The 22,030-nt window shown below is 37.3% G+C and overlaps 1 protein-coding gene and 7 non-coding genes across 8 annotated transcripts; all 8 read right to left on the reverse strand.

The window, feature by feature from the left end:
* Window positions 1-591: 591 nt before the first annotated feature.
* On the reverse strand, window positions 592-664 carry Trnak-uuu (transfer RNA lysine (anticodon UUU)). The gene has a single exon. It is a non-coding gene; the product is annotated as a tRNA-Lys (tRNA).
* A 1,250-nt stretch (window positions 665-1,914) lies between these two features.
* Trnak-uuu (transfer RNA lysine (anticodon UUU)) lies at window positions 1,915-1,987 on the reverse strand. Its single transcript has one exon. It is a non-coding gene; the product is annotated as a tRNA-Lys (tRNA).
* Window positions 1,988-3,236: 1,249 nt separating this feature from the next.
* On the reverse strand, window positions 3,237-3,309 carry Trnak-uuu (transfer RNA lysine (anticodon UUU)). Its single transcript has one exon. It is a non-coding gene; the product is annotated as a tRNA-Lys (tRNA).
* Window positions 3,310-4,167: 858 nt separating this feature from the next.
* Trnak-uuu (transfer RNA lysine (anticodon UUU)) lies at window positions 4,168-4,240 on the reverse strand. Its single transcript has one exon. It is a non-coding gene; the product is annotated as a tRNA-Lys (tRNA).
* Window positions 4,241-5,096: 856 nt separating this feature from the next.
* Trnak-uuu (transfer RNA lysine (anticodon UUU)) lies at window positions 5,097-5,169 on the reverse strand. The gene has a single exon. It is a non-coding gene; the product is annotated as a tRNA-Lys (tRNA).
* An 8,636-nt stretch (window positions 5,170-13,805) lies between these two features.
* Trnak-uuu (transfer RNA lysine (anticodon UUU)) lies at window positions 13,806-13,878 on the reverse strand. The gene has a single exon. It is a non-coding gene; the product is annotated as a tRNA-Lys (tRNA).
* Window positions 13,879-15,081: 1,203 nt separating this feature from the next.
* Trnak-uuu (transfer RNA lysine (anticodon UUU)) lies at window positions 15,082-15,154 on the reverse strand. Its single transcript has one exon. It is a non-coding gene; the product is annotated as a tRNA-Lys (tRNA).
* Window positions 15,155-16,422: 1,268 nt separating this feature from the next.
* Window positions 16,423-21,309, reverse strand: LOC140153001 (uncharacterized). Its single transcript, XM_072175571.1, has 3 exons — window positions 20,986-21,309; window positions 20,097-20,580; window positions 16,423-17,711 (listed from the first exon to the last, which is right to left on the reverse strand). The coding sequence occupies exons 1-3, from the start codon at window positions 21,213-21,215 to the stop codon at window positions 16,701-16,703; spliced, it is 1,725 nt and encodes a 574-aa protein (XP_072031672.1). The 5' UTR covers window positions 21,216-21,309; the 3' UTR covers window positions 16,423-16,700.
* Between the last annotated feature and the right edge of the window lie 721 nt (window positions 21,310-22,030).

Raw genomic sequence — 22,030 nt, forward strand, 5'->3', positions numbered from 1 at the left:
GCTTGTCCGTAATTTTTTTAAACAGTCCATATTTGGAATAAAGTTATAAAGGTCTGTATGTTTAGAGCAACAAACTTTTAGAATGTTCCACTTTCTGTAATCATGTTGGTACTCTTATTGTTGATATTGGCTTAAAACCTCGACTTACCTAGAATTGTCGGTACAAGTGTTATGTTGCATTTCAAGGTGACGTTGTACTAATGCAAACATCTTTATCATTGGCAACTAATTTTCAAGACAACGTCAGTTTACCTATTCCTGCAATACCGTGCAATATTATTATTATTATTATTTATTTTTGCTGTTTCTGATGCATATTACAATAAACACTGTTTAAGTCTATACTTTTAAAATTACTTCGACCTCACGATATATCCATAATTATATATTTCAAATTATGAATGGAAACGTTTGTATTTATTCACTTATGATATAAATACAGACTTCATTTTGAAACTTTATACACATCATTGACTGATTAAAATGATTAATATTTGTTTTTCAAGTAAAAGGTTGTTCCCAAATTTTGATTATAGCTACCCAAAATTTCCTTCTAAAATTAGATTTCAATGTAAAAATATAGAACACTTACGCCCGATGGGGGACTCGAACCCGCGACCCTCAGATTAAAAGTCTGATGCTCTACCGACTGAGCTAACCGGGCTTGTATAAGCAATTTTAGATGGCATTGCAGTTCACGTCACCCACAATTCAGTTCGTATATTATAAATCCATATGAGTCACCCACAGTACAATTTGAACATTAATGTCCTCCTGCCTTTATTTTACAGTTTATTACGCCAATGTTTCATGGCACACAATGTTGCATCATCTGGAAACGACAACAAATGTGTAGTGTATTGTTGTAACCTTTTATAACATTAATCTACAAATAAGGTGAATCGTGTATTGCATTTTGACGTTAAAGACTTGTCCATAATTTTCAAAACAGCCCGTGTTTGGAATGCAAAGTTATGAAGGCTTGTATGTTTAGACCAACAAACTTTTAAAATGTTCCACTTTTTGTAATCATGTTGGTGCTCTTATTGTTCCAATTGGCTTAAAACCTCGACTTACCTAGGATTTTAGGTACAATTGTTATGATGCATTTCAAGGTGATGTTGTACCAATGCAAACATTTTTATCATTGGCAACTTATTTTAAAGACAACGCCAGTTTAATTGTTCCTGCAATACCACGGAAGATCACCTTCATAATTTCTTTTTGTTATTTCTGATACATATTACAAATAAACACTGCTTAGGTCTTTATAACATTAATCTACAAATAAGGTGAATCGTGTATTGCATTTTGCCGTTAAAGACTTGTCAGTAATTTTTTTAAACAGTCCATATTTGGAATAAAGTTATAAAAGTCTGTATTTTTAGAGCAACAAACTTTTAGAATGTTCCACTTTCTGTAATCATGTTGGTACTCTTATTGTTGATATTGGCTTAAAACCTCGACTTACCTAGAATTGTCGGTACAAGTGTTATGTTGCATTTCAAGGTGATGTTGTACTAATGCAAACATCTTTATCATTGGCAACTAATTTTCAAGACAACGTCAGTTTACCTATTCCTGCAATACCGTGCAATATTATTATTATCATTATTTATTTTTGCTGTTTCTGTTGCATATTACAATAAACACTGTTTAAGTCTGTACTTTTAAAATTACTTCGACCTCACGATGTATCCATCATAATATATTTCAAATTATGAATGGAAACGTGTGTATTTATTCACTTATGATATAAATACAGACTTCAATTTGAAACTTTATAAACATCATTGACTGATTAAAATGATTAATATTTGTTTTTCAAGTAAAACGTTGTTCCCAAAATTTGATTATAGCTACCCAAAATTTCCTTCTAAAATTAGATTTCAATGTAAAAATATAGAACACTTACGCCCGATGGGGGACTCGAACCCGCGACCCTCAGATTAAAAGTCTGATGCTCTACCGACTGAGCTAACCGGGCTTGTATAAGCAATTTTAGATGGCATTGCAGTTCACGTCACCCACAATTCAGTTCGTATATTATAAATCCATATGAGTCACCCACAGTACAATTTGAACATTAATGTCCTCCTGCCTAATATTACAGTTTATTACGCCAATGTTTCATGGCACACAATGTTGCATCATCTTGAAACGACAACAAATGTGTAGTGTATTGTTGTAACCTTTTATAACATTAATCTACAAATAAGGTGAATTGTATATTGCATTTTGACGTTAAAGACTTGTCCATAATTTTCAAAACAGCCCGTGTTTGGAATGAAAAGTTATGAATGCTTGTATGTTTGGACCAACAAACTTTTAAAATGTTCTACTTTTTGTAATCATGTTAGTGCTCCTATTGTTCCAATTGGCTTAAAACCTCGACTTACCTAGGATTTTAGGTACAATTGTTATGATGCATTTCAAGGTGATGTTGCACCAATGCAAACATCTTTATCATTGGCAACTTATTTTTAAAGACAACGCCAGTTTAATTGTTCCTGCAATACCACGCAAGATCACCTTCATAATTTCTTTTTGTTATTTCTGATACATATTACAAATAAACACTGCTTAGGTCTTTATAACATTAATCTACAAATAAGGTGAATCGTGTATTGCATTTTGCCGTTAAAGACTTGTCCGTAATTTTTTAAACAGTCCATATTTGGAATAAAGTTATAAAAGTCTGTATTTTTAGAGCAACAAACTTTTAGAATGTTCCACTTTCTGTAATCATGTTGGTACTCTTATTGTTGATATTGGCTTAAAACCTCGACTTACCTAGAATTGTCGGTACAAGTGTTATGTTGCATTTCAAGGTGATGTTGTACTAATGCAAACATCTTTATCATTGGCAACTAATTTTCAAGACAACGTCAGTTTACCTATTCCTGCAATACCGTGCAATATTATTATTATCATTATTTATTTTTGCTGTTTCTGTTGCATATTACAATAAACACTGTTTAAGTCTATACTTTTAAAATTACTTCGACCTCACGATGTATCCATAATAATATATTTCAAATTATGAATGGAAACGTGTGTATTTATTCACTTATGATATAAATACAGACTTCAATTTGAAACTTTATAAACATCATTGACTGATTAAAATGATTAATATTTGTTTTTCAAGTAATACGTTGTTCCCAAAATTTGATTATAGCTACCCAAAATTTCCTTCTAAAATTAGATTTCAATGTAAAAATATAGAACACTTACGCCCGATGGGGGACTCGAACCCGCGACCCTCAGATTAAAAGTCTGATGCTCTACCGACTGAGCTAACCGGGCTTGTATAAGCAATTTTAGATGGCATTGCAGTTCACGTCACCCACAATTCAGTTCGTACATTGTAAATCCATATGAGTCACCCACAGTACAATTTGAACATTAATGTCCTCCTGCCTTTATATTACAGTTTATTACGCCAATGTTTCATGGCACACAATGTTGCATCATATTGAAACGACAACAAATGTGTAGTATAGTGTTGTAACCTTTTATAACATTAATCTACAAATAAGGTGAATCGTGTATTGCATTTTGACGTTAAAGACTTGTCCGTAATTTTTTTAAACAGTCCATATTTGGAATAAAGTTATAAAAGTCTGTATTTTTAGAGCAACAAACTTTTAGAATGTTCCACGTTCTGTAATCATGTTGGTACTCTTATTGTTGATATTGGCTTAAAACCTCGACTTACCTAGAATTTTCGGTACAAGTGTTATGTTGCATTTCAAGGTGACGTTGTACTAATGCAAACATCTTTATCATTGGCAACTAATTTTCAAGACAACGTCAGTTTACCTATTCCTGCAATACCGTGCAATATTATTATTATTATTATTATTTATTTTTGCTGTTTCTGATGCATATTACAATAAACACTGTTTAAGTCTATACTTTTAAAATTACTTCGACCTCACGATGTATCCATAATTATATATTTCAAATTATGAATGGAAACGTGTGTATTAATTCACTTATGATATATATACAGACTTCATTTTGAAACTTTATACACATCATTGACTGATTAAAATGATTAATATTTGTTTTTCAAGTAAAAGGTTGTTCCCAAAATTTGATTATAGCTACCCAAAATTTCCTTCTAAAATTAGATTTCAATGTAAAAATATAGAACACTTACGCCCGATGGGGGACTCGAACCCGCGACCCTCAGATTAAAAGTCTGATGCTCTACCGACTGAGCTAACCGGGCTTGTATAAGGAATTTTAGATGGCATTGCAGTTCACGTCACCCACAATTCAGTTCGTATATTATAAATCCATATGAGTCACCCACAGTACAATTTGAACATTAATGTCCTCCTGCCTTTATTTTACAGTTTATTACGCCAATGTTTCATGGCACCCAATGTTGCATCATCTTGAAACGTCAACAAATGTGTAGTATAGTGTTGTAACCTTTTATAACATTAATCTACAAATAAGGTGAATCGTGTATTGCATTTTGACGTTAAAGACTTGTCCGTAATTTTTTTAAACAGTCCATATTTGGAATAAAGTCATAAAAGTCTGTATTTTTAGAGCAACAAACTTTTAGAATGTTCCACGTTCTGTAATCATGTTGGTACTCTTATTGTTGATATTGGCTTAAAACCTCGACTTACCTAGAATTTTCGGTACAAGTGTTATGTTGCATTTCAAGGTGACGTTGTACTAATGCAAACATCTTTATCATTGGCAACTAATTTTCAAGACAACGTCAGTTTACCTATTCCTGCAATACCGTGCAATATTATTATTATTATTATTATTTATTTTTGCTGTTTCTGATGCATATTACAATAAACACTGTTTAAGTCTATACTTTTAAAATTACTTCGACCTCACGATGTATCCATAATTATATATTTCAAATTATGAATGGAAACGTGTGTATTAATTCACTTATGATATATACAGACTTCATTTTGAAACTTTATACACATCATTGACTGATTAAAATGATTAATATTTGTTTTTCAAGTAAAAGGTTGTTCCCAAAATTTGATTATAGCTACCCAAAATTTCCTTCTAAAATTAGATTTCAATGTAAAAATATAGAACACTTACGCCCGATGGGGGACTCGAACCCGCGACCCTCAGATTAAAAGTCTGATGCTCTACCGACTGAGCTAACTGGGCTTGTATAAGGAATTTTAGATGGCATTGCAGTTCACGTCACCCACAATTCAGTTCGTATATTATAAATCCATATGAGTCACCCACAGTACAATTTGAACATTAATGTCCTCCTGCCTTTATTTTACAGTTTATTACGCCAATGTTTCATGGCACCCAATGTTGCATCATCTTGAAACGTCAACAAATGTGTAGTGTAGTGTTGTAACCTTTTATAACATTAATCTACAAACAACGTGAATCGTATATATTGCATTTTGACGTTAAAACTTGTCCGTAATTTTCAAAACAGCCCGTGTTTGGAATGAAAAGTTATGAATGCTTGTATGTTTAGACCAACAAACTTTTAAAATGTTCTACTTTTTGTAATCATGTTAGTGCTCCTATTGTTCCAATTGGCTTAAAACCTCGACTTACCTAGGATTTTAGGTACAATTGTTATGATGCATTTCAAGGTGATGTTGTACCAATGCAAACATCTTTATCATTGGCAACTTATTTTAAAGACAACGCCAGTTTAATTGTTCCTGCAATACCACGCAAGATCACCTTCATAATTTCTTTTTGTTATTTCTGATACATATGACAAATAAACACTGCTTAGGTCTTTATAACATTAATCTACAAATAAGGTGAATCGTGTATTGCATTTTGCCGTTAAAGACTTGTCAGTAATTTTTTTAAACAGTCCATATTTGGAATAAAGTTATAAAAGTTTGTATTTTTAGAGCAACAAACTTTTAGAATGTTCCACTTTCTGTAACCATGTTGGTACTCTTATTGTTGATATTGGCTTAAAACCTCGACTTACCTAGAATTTTCGGTACAAGTGTTATGTTACATTTCAAGGTGATGTTGTACTAATGCAAACATCTTTATCATTGGCAACTAATTTTCAAGACAACGTCAGTTTACCTATTCCTGCAATACCGTGCAATATTATTATTATTATTATTATTTATTTTTGCTGTTTCTGATGCATATTACAATAAACACTGTTTAAGTGTACATGGTGCGGGATTGGCTCTTAGCAGAATTAGCGCGTAAGCGCTATTTCCCCGCTATTATTGCTATTAGCGCTATTAGCGCATATTAGCGTATTATTAGCGTATTATTTGCAAAAGTGTTAATTTTCTCCGGATGGTAGGTGCTATTAGCGATAATAGCGTAGGGTGTGCTAATAACGGTATTAGCGCTATTAATGAATCATTTTCAAAATTGTTTACTTTCTCAGGATGGTATGCGCTATTAGCGATACTAGCGCTAATAGCACTCATTAGCGTGAGGTGCGCTATTAGCGCTAATAGTGTAAGGTGTGCTAATAGCGCTATTAGCACTAATAGCGTAAGATGGGCTAATAACGGTATTAGCGCTATTAACATATCATTTGCAAAATCACTTACTTTCTCAGAATGGTAGGCGCTATAGCGCTATTAGCGCTAATAGCACTCATTAGCGCGAGGTGCGGTATTAGCGCTAATAGCGTAAGGTATGCTAATATCGCTATTAGCACTAATAGCGTAAGGTGTGCTAATAACGGTATTAGCGCTATTAACGTATCATTTGCAAAATTGTTTACTTTCTCAGGATGGTATGCGCTATTAGCGCTATTAGCGCTAATAGCGCTATTAGCGCTATTAGCGCTAATAGCGCTAATAGCACGCATTAGCGTGAGGTGCGCTATTAGCGCTAATAGCGTAAGATATGCTAATAGCGCTATTAGCACTAATAGCGTAAGGTGTGCTAATAACGGTATTAGCGCTATTAACGTATCATTTGCAAAATTGTTTTTCTCAGGAGGGTAGGCGCTATTAGCGCTAATAGCGCTAATAGCACTCATTCGCGTGAGGTGCGCTATTAGCGCTAATAGCGTAAGGTATGCTAATAGCGTAATGTTTGCTAATAACGGTATTAGCGCTATTAACATATCATTTGCAAAATCGCTTACTTTCTCAGGATGGTAGGCGCTATTAGCGCTATTAGCGCGTATAGCGTAAGGTATGCTAATAGCGCTAATAGCACTAATAGCGTAAGGTGTGCTAATAACGGTATTAGCGCTATTAACGTATCATTTGCAAAATTGTTTACTTTCTCAGGATGGTATGCGCTATTAGCGCTATTAGCGCTAATAGCGCTAATAGCACGCATTAGCGTCAGGTGCGCTATTAGCGCTAATAGCGTAAGGTATGCTAATAGCGCTATTAGCACTAATAGCGTAAGGTGTGCTAATAACGGTATTAGCGCTATTAACGTATCATTTGCAAAATCGCTTACTTTCTCAGGATGGTAGGCGCTATTAGCGCTAATAGCACTCATTAGCGTGAGGTGCGCTATTAGCGCTAATAGCGTAAGGTATGCCAGAGTCCGGAGAGGCCGGAGACTCCAATATGACAACTAAACACTCCAAGTTAGTTCCAATATAAATGGGCCCCGCAGGGCAAGAAAGTTAGTGTGACCGCTGTCCCCATCATCAACAAAAACATCAAGGACGCAGGGCCGGCAGGCCCGAGGCCGGAGACTCCCATACGACAACTAAACACTCCAAGTGAGGTCAAATATAAAAGGGCCCCGCAGGTCAAGAAAGCTAGTGTGACCTCTGTCCCCACCATCAACAAAAAACATCAAGGCCGCAAGGCCGGCAGGCCCGAGGCCGGAGACTCCCATACGACAACTGAACACTCCAAGTGAGTTCCAAATATAAAAGTGCCCCGCAGGGCAAGAAAGCTAGTCTGACCGCTGTACCCACCATCAAGAATAAAGATCAATGCAGCAGGGCCGGCAGGCCTGAGGCCGGAGACTCCCATACGACAACTAAACACTCCAAGTGAGTTCCAATATAATAAGGGCCCCGCAGGGCAAGATATTTGGTGTGACCGCTGTAACCACCATCAACAAAAAACATCAAGGCCGCGGAGACGACAGGCCCGAGGCCGGAGACTCTAATATGACAACTAAACACTCCAAGTTAGTTCCAATATAAATGGGCCCCGCAGGGCAAAAAACTTAGTGTGACCGCTGTCCCCATCATCAACAAAAACATCAAGGCCGCAGGGCCGGCAGGCCTGAGGCCGGAGACTCCCATACGACAACTAAACACTCCAAGTGAGTTCCAATATAAAAGTGCCCCGCAGCGCAAGAAAGCTAGTGTAACCGCTGTCCCCACCATCAACAACAAACATCAAGGCCCCAGGCCCGCCAGCCCCGAGGCCGGAACCCCCCATACGACAACTAAACACTCCAAGGGAGTTCCAATATAAAAGTGCCCCGCAGGGCAAGAAAGCTAGTGTAACCGCTGTCCCCACCATCAACAAAAAAGATCAAGGCCGCAGGGCCGGCAGGCCTGAGGCCGGAGACTCCCATACGACAACTAAACACTCCAAGTGAGTTCCAATATAATAAGGGCCCCGCAGGGCAAGATATTTAGTGTGACCGCTGTCCCCACCATCAACAAAAAACATCAAGGCCGCGGAGACGATAGGCCCGAGGCCGGAGACTCTAATATGACAACTAAATACTCCAAGTTAGTTCCAATATAAATGGGCCCCGCAGGGCAAGAAACTTAGTGTGACCGCTGTCCCCATCATCAACAAAAAACATCAAGGCCGCAGGGCCGGCGACTCCCATACGACAACTAAACACTCCAAGTGAGTTCCAATATAAAAGTGCCCCGCAGGGCAAGAAAGCTAGTGTAACCGCTGTCCCCACCATCAACAATAAACATCAATGCCGCAGGGCCGGCAGGCCTGAGGCCGGAGACTCCCATACGACAACTAAACACTACAAGTGAGTTCCAATATAAAAGTGCCCCGCAGGGCAAGAAAGCTAGTTTGACCGCTGTCCCCACCATCAACAAAAAACATCAAGGCCGCAGGGCCGGCAGGCCCGAGGCCGGAGACTCCCATACGACAACTAAACACTCCAAGTGAGTTCCAATATAAAAGGGCCCCGCAGGCCAGAAAGCTAGTGTGACCGCTGTCCCCACCATCAACAAAAAACATCAAGGCCACAGGGCCGGCAGGCCTGAGGCCGGAGACTCCCATACGACAACCAAACACTCCAAGTGAGTTCCAATATAAAAGGGCGCTGCAGGGCAAGAAAGCTGGTGTGCCCGTTGTCCCCGCTATTAAGAACAAAGATCAAGGCAGGAGACTCCTATACGACAACTAAACACTCCAAGTGAAAACTAGTGTGACCGCTGTCCCCAACATCAACAAAAACATCAAGGAGCTTTCCCTACCGTTAGAATATTTTCAAATTATTAGCGCTAATAGCACGGTTTCCCTAGACTTTAGCACAATTGCATATGACGTACTATTACTCGCTATAAGCGCTATTATCGCTTTCCCTAGACCTAGAATTGCTTTAAATTTAGCACAATTGCATATGACGTGCTATTACTCGCTATTAGCGCTAATAGTGCTATTAGCGCGCTTTCCCTAGACTTAGAATCTTTTTAAATTTAGCAAAATTGCATATGACGTGCTATTACTCGCTATTAGCGCGCTTTCCCTAGAGTTAGAATAGTTTCACATTTAGCACAATTGCATATTACGTGCTATTAATCGCTATTAGCGCTAATAGCGCTATTAGCGCTAATAGCACGCTTTCCCTAGACTTAGAATTTTTTTAAATTTAGCACAATTGCATATGACGTGCTATTTCTTGCTATTAGCGCTAATAGCGCTATTAGCGCAAATAGCGCGCATTCCCTAGAGTTATAATATTTTCACATTTAGCACAATTGCATATGACGTGCTATTAATCGCTATTAGCGCTAATAGCGCTATTAGCGCTAATAACGCGCTTTCCCTAGACTTAGAATCTTTTTAAATTTAGCATAATTGCATATGACGTGCTATTACTCGCTATTAGCGCTATTAGCGCTAATAGCACGCTTTTCCTAGACTTAGAATCTTTTTAAATTTAGCACAATTGCATATGACGTGCTATTTCTTGCTATTAGCGCTAATAGCGCTATTAGCGTTAATAGCGCGCTTTCCCTAGACTTAGAATCTTTTTAAATTTAGCACAATTGCATATGACGTGCTATTACTCGCTATTAGCGCTATATAGCGCTAATAGCACGCTTTTCCTAGACTTAGAATCTTTTTAAATTTAGCACAATTGCATATGACGTGCTATTTCTTGCTATTAGCGCTATTAGCGCTAATAGCACGCTTTTCCTAGAGTTAGAATATTTTCAAATTTAGCCAAATTGCACATGATGTGCTATTACTCGCTATTAGCGCTATTAGCGCTAATAGCGCGCTTTCTAGACTTAGAATCTTTTAAATTTAGCAAAATTGCATATGACGTGCTATTTCTTGCTATTAGCGCTAATAGCGCGCTTTCCGTAGACTTAGAATATTTTCACATTTAGCACAATTGCATATGACGTGCTATTACTCGCTATTAGCGCTAATCGCTATTAGCGCGCTTTCCCTAGACTTAGAATCTTTTTAAATTTAGCACAATTGCATATGACGTGCTATTACTTGCTATTAGCGCTAATAGCGCGCTTTCCCTAGAGTTAGAATATTTTCACATTTAGCACAATTGCATATGACGTGCTATTACTCGCTATTAGCGCTATTAGCGCTAATAGCACGCTTTCCCTAGACTTAGAATCTTTTTAAATTTAGCACAATTGCATATGACGTGCTATTACTTGCTATTAGCGCTAATAGCGCGCTTTCCCTAGAGTTAGAATATTTTCACATTTAGCACAATTGCATATGACGTGCTATTAATCGCTATTAGCGCTAATAGCGCTATTAGCGCTAATAGCACGCTTTTCCTAGAGTTAGAATATTTTCAAATTTAGCACAATTGCATATGATGTGCTATTACTCGCTATTAGCGCTAATAGCGCTATTAGCGCTAATAGTGCTATTAGCGCGCTTTCCCTAGACTTAGAATCTTTTTAAATTTAGCAAAATTGCATATGACGTGCTATTACTCGCTATTAGCGCGCTTTCCCTAGAGTTAGAATAGTTTCACATTTAGCACAATTGCATATTACGTGCTATTAATCGCTATTAGCGCTATTAGCGCTAATAGCACACTTTCCCTAGACTTGGAATCTTTTTAAATTTAGCACAATTGCATATGACGTGCTATTTCTTGCTATTAGCGCTAATAGCGCTATTAGCGCAAATAGCGCGCATTCCCTAGAGTTATAATATTTTCACATTTAGCACAATTGCATATGACGTGTTATTAATCGCTATTAGCGCTAATAGCGCTATTAGCGCTAATAACGCGCTTTCCCTAGACTTAGAATCTTTTTAAATTTAGCATAATTGCATATGACGTGCTATTACTCGCTATTAGCGCTAATAGCGCTATTAGCGCTAATAACACGCTTTTCCTAGACTTAGAATCTTTTTAAATTTAGCACAATTGCATATGACGTGCTATTTGCTATTAGCGCTAATAGCGCTATTAGCGTTAATAGCGCGCTTTCCTAGACTTAGAATCTTTTTAAATTTAGCACAATTGCATATGACGTGCTATTACTCGCTATTAGCGCTAATAGCACGCTTTTCCTAGACTTAGAATCTTTTTAAATTTAGCACAATTGCATATGACGTGCTATTTCTTGCTATTAGCGCTAATAGCACGCTTTTCCTAGAGTTAGAATATTTTCAAATTTAGCAAAATTGCACATGATGTGCTATTACTCGCTATTAGCGCTAATAGCGCGCTTTCCCTAGACTTAGAATCTTTTTAAATTTAGCAAAATTGCATATGACGTGCTATTTCTTGCTATTAGCGCTAATAGCGCGCTTTCCGTAGACTTAGAATATTTTCACATTTAGCACAATTGTATATGACGTGCTATTACTCGCTATTAGCGCTAATAGCGCTATTAGCGCTAATAGCACGCTTTCCCTAGACTTAGAATCTTTTAAATTTAGCACAATTGCATATGACGTGCTATTACTTGCTATTAGCGCTAATAGCGTGCTTTCCCTAGAGTTAGAATATTTTCACATTTAGCACAATTGCATATGACGTGCTATTACTCGCTATTAGCGCTATTAGCGCTAATAGCACGCTTTCCCTAGACTTAGAATCTTTTTAAATTTAGCACAATTGCATATGACGTGCTATTACTTGCTATTAGCGCTAATAGCGCGCTTTCCCTAGAGTTAGAATATTTTCACATTTAGCACAATTGCATATGACGTGCTATTAATCGCTATTAATCGCTATTAGCGCTAATAGCGCTAATAGCACGCTTTTCCTAGAGTTAGAATATTTTCAAATTTAGCACAATTGCATATGATGTGCTATTACTCGCTATTAGCGCTAATAGCGCTAATAGCACGCTTTTCCTAGAGTTAGAATATTTTTTTAAATTTAGCACAATTGCATATGACGTGCTATTACTTGCTATTAGCGCTAATAGCGCGCTTTCCCTAGAGTTAGAATATTTTCACATTTAGCACAATTGCATATGACGTGCTATTAATCGCTATTAGCGCTAATAGCGCTATTAGCGCTAATAGCACGCTTTTCCTAGAGTTAGAATATTTTCAAATTTAGCACAATTACATATGATGTGCTATTACTCGCTATTAGCGCTAATAGCGCTAATAGCGCGCTTTCCCTAGACTTAGAATCTTTTTAAATTTAGCACAATTGCATATGACGTGCTATTTCTTGCTATTAGCGCTAATAGCGCGCTTTCCCTAGAGTTAGAATATTATCAAATTTAGCATAATTGCATATGATGTGCTATTACTCGCTATTAGCGCTAATAGCGCGCTTTCCCTAGACTTAGAATCTTTTAAATTTAGCACAATTGCATATGACGTGCTATTTCTTGCTATTAGCGCTAATAGCGCTATTAGCGCTAATAGCGCGCTTTCCTTAGACTTAGAATATTTTCACATTTAGCACAATTGCATATGACGTGCTATTACTCGCTATTAGCGCTAATAGCGCTATTAGCGCTAATAGCACGCTTTTCCTAGAGTTAGAATATTTTCAAATTTAGCAAAATTGCATATGATGTGCTATTACTCGCTATTAGCGCTAATAGCGCTAATAGCACACTTTCCCTAGACTTAGAATCTTTTCAAATTTAGCACAATTGCATATGATGTGCTATTAATCGCTAATAGCGCTATTAGCGCTAATAGCACGCTTTTCCTAGAGTTCGAATATTTTCAAATTTAGCACAATTGCATATGACGCTAATAATACGCTATTAGTGCTAATTCTTGAGTGGCTCTTAGCAGAATTAACACTTTTTTGGATAGCGTTGCTAATAGCGCTATTTCTCATAGACTCTATACACTAATTTTGTGCTAATAGCAGTTTTAGCAAAATAGCGCTAATTCTGCTAAGAGCCAATCCCGCACCTTCCTCGTTTAAGTCTATACTTTTAAAATTACTTCGACCTCACGATGTATCCATAATTATATATTTCAAATTATGAATGGAAACGTGTGTATTTATTCACTTATGATATATATACAGACTTCATTTTGAAACTTTATACACATCATTGACTGATTAAAATGATTAATATTTGTTTTTCAAGTAAAAGGTTGTTCCCAAAATTTGATTATAGCTACCCAAAATTTCCTTCTAAAATTAGATTTCAATGTAAAAATATAGAACACTTACGCCCGATGGGGGACTCGAACCCGCGACCCTCAGATTAAAAGTCTGATGCTCTACCGACTGAGCTAACCGGGCTAGTATAAGCAATTTTAGATGGCATTGCAGTTCACGTCACCCACAATTCAGTTCGTATATTGTAAATCCATATGAGTCACCCACAGTGCAACTTGAACATTAATGTCCTCCTGCCTTTAATATTACAGTTTATTACGCCAATGTTTCATGACACCCAATGTTGCATCATCTTGAAACGACAACAAATGTGTAGTGTAGTGTTGTAACCTTTTATAACATTAATCTACAAATAACGTGAATCGTATATATTGCATTTTGACGTTAAAACTTGTCCGTAATTTTCAAAACAGCCCGTGTTTGGAATGAAAAGTTATGAAGGCTTGTATGTTTAGACCAACAAACTTTTAAAATGTTCCACTTTTTGTAATCATGTAGGATTTTAGGTACAATTGTTATGATGCATTTCAAGGTGATGTTGTACCAATGCAAACATCTTTATCATTGGCAACTTATTTTAAAGACAACGCCAGTTTACTTGTTCCTGCAATACCATGCAATATCACCTTCATAATTTCTTTTTGTTATTTCTGATACATATTACAAATAAACACTGCTTAGGTCTTTATAACATTAATCTACAAATAAGGTGAATCGTGTATTGCATTTTGACGTTAAAGACTTGTCCGTAATTTTTAAACAGTCCATATTTGGAATAAAGTTATAAAAGTCTGTATTTTTAGAGCAACAAACTTTTAGAATGTTCCACTTTCTGTAATCATGTTGGTACTCTTATTGTTGATATTGGCTTAAAACCTCGACTTACCTAGAATTTTCGGTACAAGTGTTATGTTGCATTTCAAGGTGATGTTGTACTAATGCAAACATCTTTATCATTGGCAACTAATTTTCAAGACAACGTCAGTTTACCTATTCCTGCAATACCGTGCAATATTATTATTATTATTATTATTTATTTTTGCTGTTTCTGATGCATATTACAATAAACACTGTTTAAGTCTATACTTTTAAAATTACTTCGACCTCACGATGTATCCATAATAATATATTTCAAATTATGAATGGAAACGTGTGTATTTATTCACTTATGATACAGACTTCAATTTGAAACTTTATAAACATCATTGACTGATTAAAATGATTAATATTTGTTTTTCAAGTAAAACGTTGTTCCCAAAATTTGATTATAGCTACCCAAAATTTCCTTCTAAAATTAGATTTCAATGTAAAAATATAAAACACTTACGCCTGATGGGGGACTCGAACCCGCGACCCTCAAATTAAAAGTCTGATGCTCTACCGACTGAGCTAACCGGGCTTGTATAAGCAATTTTAGATGGCATTGCAGTTCACGTCACCCACAATTCAGTTCGTACATTGTAAATCCATATGAGTCACCCACAGTACAATTTGAACATTAATGTCCTCCTGCCTTTATTTTACAGTTCATTACGCCAATGTTTCATGGCACCCAATGTTGCATCATCTTGAAACGACAACAAATAGGTAGTATAGTGTTGTAACCTTTTATAACATTAATCTACAAATAAGGTGAATCGTGTATTGCATTTTGACGTTAAAGACTTGTCCGTAATTTTTTTAAACAGTCCATATTTGGAATAAAGTTATAAAGTCTGTATTTTTAGAGCAACAAACTTTTAGAATGTTCCACGTTCTGTAATCATGTTGGTACTCTTATTGTTGATATTGGCTTAAAACCTCGACTTACCTAGAATTTTCGGTACAAGTGTTATGTTGCATTTCAAGGTGACGTTGTACTAATGCAAACATCTTTATCATTGGCAACTAATTTTCAAAACAACGTCAGTTTACCTATTCCTGCAATACCGTGCAATATTATTATTATTATTTATTTTTGCTGTTTCTGATGCATATTACAATAAACACTGTTTAAGTTTATACTTTTAAAATTACTTCGACCTCACGATGTATCCATAATTATATATTTCAAATTATGAATGGAAACGCGTGTATTTATTCACTTATGATATATATACAGACTTCATTTTGAAACTTTATACACATCATTGACTGATTAAAATGATTAATATTTGTTTTTCAAGTAAAAGGTTGTTCTCCACTATACTCCCAAAGAACGACACCAATGCCCGCCAATAAAACACTTTTTAATACATAAGCTTGCGTTGTGTTGGTATTTATTTGCACCGGCCACAGCGAATCGTGAGCTCAATGAGAGCAGGCACAATTATTATAATAATTGTGAATCTTTTTTCTTACTCTACTTGTACAAACAATGCAGTGGGATCCTAGACTAATACAATGGGGAAGCCTAAAGCCTAAAAAGAAAACAATCGCGGTAGGAGCGGGCTACGAAAACTCTTGAAAAAACTCCTGATTACTATTTTTGGAGAAAAATTGAGAACGTACGATGACCCTGGCTTTCTACCTCATGTCAACCTGGTGATTGAATTCTTTCTTCCCCGAACAATCAGTCAAATACCCACCCTGGATAACCGACAGAGGCAAAACCTTTTGAAAATACACATTAAAATTTTTTTTGTTTTTTTTTGGATTTAACAAAAATTTTTGAAAAAGCGTGTGTGCTGCGTGGTGCTACCAACCTGAAGTGACTACCAAACACTAACACGCCCCGGCGCACACCCAAGTCATTCATTATGACGTAACGTGAAGAAAATAAATATATGCTAATTCGCCGAGGGCGCTCAAACGCACATATTTTCATTTCTCCACTATACTCCCAAAGAACGACACCAATGCCCGCCAATAAAACACTTTTTAATACATAAGCTTGCGTTGTGTTGGTATTTATTTGCACCGGCCACAGCGAATCGTGAGCTCAATGAAGTAAAAGTCAGGGAAATTTACAATCCCAACGATTGGGAAACTGAAAGCAATTTTGGTAAACTTTCCTTGACATAGCCATCTTTGGCTGAATCAGACCTCCATCTGCCGTGCCTCTTAAATAATCTTTCAGGCACCCCCGCATTAGCTGCCTCTGTGGCACCCCCTGAACGCAGGCTATGAACACCAAATTTTGATGTGTCGCCAACTATTGGCTTGAGCGCATCCAAAATGACTTCGCGAACTCTAGTATATGACATTGGTCGGTTATCCTTGCGCAATTTGTAACCCATTTTTGTGGCAGACAAACTCCTGAAAATGAATGAACATGAATCTTGGACCTGAGCTAACTCTAAATACTTCTGTAACATACGAACAGGACAAACTCTTGATGTCAGACGTGCTATAATAACTGATTTACCTTGCCTATAAATGTCCGTCTTGCTAGAAGGAATCAGAATTGACATATGTGATAACTCAAATGTTACATGCTCTCTTTTTATCTCAGAAAGTTCATCAAAACGGAGAAACCCTGCATAAGCTATCAAGCACATTGTTACAGTTCTAATAGTAAGCAAATTCTTGATGGACAAATCTGCACAATAGTGATCATATACTTTAACCAGAATTTCTGCTGTTATAGGCTCCTTTTTAACGGTAGGAGATGCTAATTTACGCTTCAAACCCTCAGCAGCATTCTTAACAATTGGAGAAAGACAAGGATCTGAACTCCCTGCCAATTTATGAGCCCATGAAATAGCAGCAGTGGCTTTCAAAATAGGTGCTGGTGTGTTGGCTGAATGACTGACATGAATGAGATATAATGAAACATAATAGGGATCCGCTGGAATTTTTGACTTTCCAAATCTGTCAGCCCATGTGCACCAACTGCAAAATGCTCCCCCATATTGTTTTATAGTTGAATCGGCTCTAGAGTTTAATGTCACACCAGGCAATTCTGATGCTAATTTGTTCAGTTCATCATGCTCTTCGTATCCCGCATCTGACCATATACCACTCTGGAAGATTACCTGCAAATGAAATGAAAACAATTTTTAAGATTCCGCAGTCAAATGCATTTAGGCCTACTAATATTTATAACATTGTCTGATTACTCTACCTACTTACTAATTTTCACTTCTTGTCAATGCTGTCCTTCACGCATCGAGTACCAAATCAATCTTCATAAATTCCTGCTATATTAGCATGTAACTATCTTCGTTGCAAGCTTTGATATTTGTTGCATTTCATTTATATAAAGTTCTTTGTATTTCCTCGAAAATTCATTACCAATATCATGGCATACTCAATTTACAGAATATGTTTCTCTTAAAATATCAAAATTATTAGGATTTCAAATCCAACCGATTTTGCTCAACGCATTCGATTAAAACTGGACTCTTACCGCCAGAATAGCACTTCTGGCTATTTGTTTAACGAACTGCTCGTTATTGTATCTGCCATTTACAAACATACCAGGAAAATACTGCAATTCCTGTATATCCACCACTCCAACTATAGGAGTCTGTCCATCTGGGAACAATATCGGCCAAAAGGGGCCGAATACCACTGAGGGCAAATAAGAGTTCCTGCTGCCCCCGAACGCATCATGTGAAATAGGACTCTTGGAATGAGGTGGATAGGTGGCACTAACCAGTTATTTTCATTAGACCAATCCACAGTAAATGCGTCTATATTCTCACAACCTGGGTTCCAAAACCTCGAATCGAATCTTGGCAACTTTGCATTGTAAAAACTGGCAAATCTATCTATTGTATGAGAACCCCATCTTTTGTCCAATTTCTCAAATATATAATCTGAGATAGCCCAATCATCAGCATCAATAATGCGACTGATATAATCAGCTCTTTCATTGTCTGATCTAGGGACCCATTCCACTTCTAAAGATATATTATCTTGGACACAAATTCTGAAAATGTTCAAAGCAATTTCTTGTAATTCAGTTTTCATACTGCCTTTTGTTGCTATCGCTGCAACACTTTGGTTATCCGTAAACCATTTCACAACATGATTCCCAAGCTTCTTGACAAATGAAGCCATGACCATTTCTACGGCCTTAAGCTCTCTCCATGCCGAGCTTCGTCTTGCATCAACTTGATTCCATTGCCCATGAGCAATATCATCTGACATATCTACTACATACCCACCGTAGCCAGTGCTACTTGCATCTGAATATACTATTTTAGATGCTGCTGTTTTCAGTTCTACTTTTGCACAATTGAGAGTACGAATATTTTCCCGCCAAAACTCTAATTCACTAATGGCTTCTTCCGACACACAAACAAAGGATTCCCAGTTTTCTTTACCTTCTACACAGACATGTAAAGATTTCGTCATTAATCTTGCTATATTTCCAACTGCCAGGCTAGTGGAAACAATTTTTCCCGCCACACTGGCCAGAAGTCTAGCCTTCACATTTAAATTCCACTATTGTCTTTGTAGTTAAGAATAGTGGTAGTACTTTGATGGATGTCTTGAACTCTTCTTCCGGTGACCCCAAATGCACCCGATTCTAGATCAATATCATATCCCAACCACTCTAATGTTATTGTTGGGCTCCAAATCGACTTCTGGATATTCGGCACAAATCCAGATTTAATCAGATCGGCTTTAATACTATCACTAGCCTCTTTTGCTTTATCTACAGACCCACCAAAACCTAGACCATCATCTAGAAATACTACAATTGCCTTGCCTTCGCTTCTCCACTTCTTTACCAACGGTCGAACTATTTTAGTAAAAATAAATGGAGCCGAACTCAAACCAAATGCCAGGCAAGAAAATCTAAAATAACGCACTTTACCATTGAGATTCCATGAGAATCCCAAGAATTTTCTATGCATAGGGTGAATCTCTATATGATGATACCCGGACTTTAAGTCAAATTTGAACATGGAACCACCTTTCCTAAGAAACAGCAGTGCTGTTCTCATATCCTCAAACTTAACAGATTGCTTGCGAATGAACTTGTTTACCATCCTCAGGTCAAGAATTAGCCTCTGTTTTCCGTTTGGCTGAATAGAAACAGTGAGTGGGTTAATAACGTGTGGGGGAGATTGACAAATTTCTACAGACCCCAATTTTACCAGCTCAGATATGGCCTCAGACACAAATTCGTGATTATTATACGCAGACCTGTTATTCTTGGATGATTGCATCGGAGGCTCGTCATAAAAAGGAATTACGTATCCGTTTTCAATAGTTTCCATTATAAACTGTGGTGCCCCTATTTCCCGCCAAAACTGGGCGTGGCTTTTTAGCCTACCTGAAACCTTGATCGCAATATTACCTTCGCTTCTCTCATAATCTGCATAATCAAATACTATATCATCTGAAATACAGACACATTCATCTACACTACATGAATTATCATACTTAACTTTAGCTCTATTTACTTTAGATGCCTCCTGCATTTTGCGGCTGGTTTGTACTAAACTGCTGCCGTCTGGCTGGACAACTTTCTCTCCAGTGGCCGAACTTCCCACAGAAGTAGCAACTGCCTTTGCCTTGCCTGCTGATGGGCCCAGTGAAGGACCCTCCTGCACGAAAAAGCTGACTAGAAGAACCAGGCATACCAAAACCACCACCCACGGAAGAGCCGCCATCTTTTTGAACTTTTTTGCCGCTTGCTTGCTAGCTTGCTTCTGCTTGATCTTTTTTCCTGCTCGATATTCGGCCCGTTGAATTCTTTTGTGATCATCCTCATCAGCTGCCAACTCATTGGTTTCATACTCTGACACGGTCGCCCACCCATGCTCGCTGATGTCAGCCAGTCTTATAAACTTCTGTCTTGTACCGATGGTATCTCTCGCTTTAAGTAGGTGCACCTTACCATCAACTGGGTCATCAATGGCCTTGGTTATTAGGTCGTCAACAGATCTATGTTACAAGTAAATAACACGTAACACTTATTAGAGACAATTCATATCAGATCATATACGCGCCAAAACGCACATTTCGCGCCAATCAACCAATTGAGATAATTCAATACATTTCCACGCTGGATGATTTTCTTTTTACTCAGACACATTTGCTCATACCAATTGAACAAATTTCTATAAAAGGTGAGCCACGCGTATCACTGCCCTTTTGCTATTGTTAACCTTGCACACAGAACAGACCTATTGATATTACACGGTCCACTGTGACACGGTCCATTGGACCCATTACAACTGACCAGAAAAGCTGCTGCCATGCATTTCTTATTAAACATAATAGTAACTGAATTATCCTCTAATAAATTTAATCATTTTAAGTACTACAGAAACGGAACGAAAACTTAACTGGTTAAACTCGTACTGCCGTTTATTTCCTTCTCTTTTCCACTTTGTCTCAGAGGCCGTCGTCGCCAACTTCTTTTCAAAACACTCCGCTGTTTTCTTATTTTCTTGCCAAAATTCCTCCTTTGCTGACTGTAGTGACTCTGTAAACGAACTTTTTAGCTCTGCTTGGCTACTTTTGAACTGATTCAGTAACTCTTGAATGTCTTCTTTCGTTGCGGCCGTCATATTCATATAGGCCTAACACCAATGCCACGTCACTGAAGTTGAGACGGAACCGGGATATTGAAAAAGCGTGTGTGCTGCGTGGTGCTACCAACCTGAAGTGACTACCAGGAGGGTGAAAGTGCATATAGGAACAATGCCAAAAACTACGTCACGCCGGTCACGCTATTGTTCGACTTAAACTACATCATTCGCCATTTTGTAAATATTAACGCATGATCGTTGCTTTGAAGTTTCCACCGGATAGTCTGTGGATAGCGCAAGAGCATGCTTTGACCATGCGCAAAAAATGAATATCATGAAGATGTTTAAGATTGATTCTTAGATGTTTCAAAATTACCGTCATATTGCATAGATTCATCAAAGAATGGTTTGAAGTACTAACCTTATTTAGTAATTTTAAAAATCGGGAGAATTTTACAAAATCAATGTTTTTACCTGTCGGTATTACAACTCGTGAAACACATTAGTGATGTGCCTGGGTGACCTAATCTACTAACCTTTAACGTTTCCTCTATGAACTCTAACCCTCCTGCAATATGGCGCCTATTGTCTAGAGTTAAACTACATCATTCGGTGTGTTACGTAATAGCTACGATGCCTATCCCTTTATATCCCTGGCACACCGTCGACATCCCTATATCTTCGTGTTAAAAATTGCCGTGGTAGTACGATAAATCCTCACGTTTTCAACAACTACGCATGGTGATTTTGAGCTATTTTGTTTGAGATAGGCCGTGCGACTCAGGCTATGCATACAATTTGAGATTTTGAGAGCCGGCCACACTGTTTCTATTCTATGTTTTACGATTTTCGCATGATCA

Source organism: Amphiura filiformis, chromosome 5 (genome assembly GCF_039555335.1).
Source record: "Amphiura filiformis chromosome 5, Afil_fr2py, whole genome shotgun sequence".
Lineage (NCBI taxonomy): Eukaryota > Metazoa > Echinodermata > Ophiuroidea > Amphilepidida > Amphiuridae > Amphiura > Amphiura filiformis.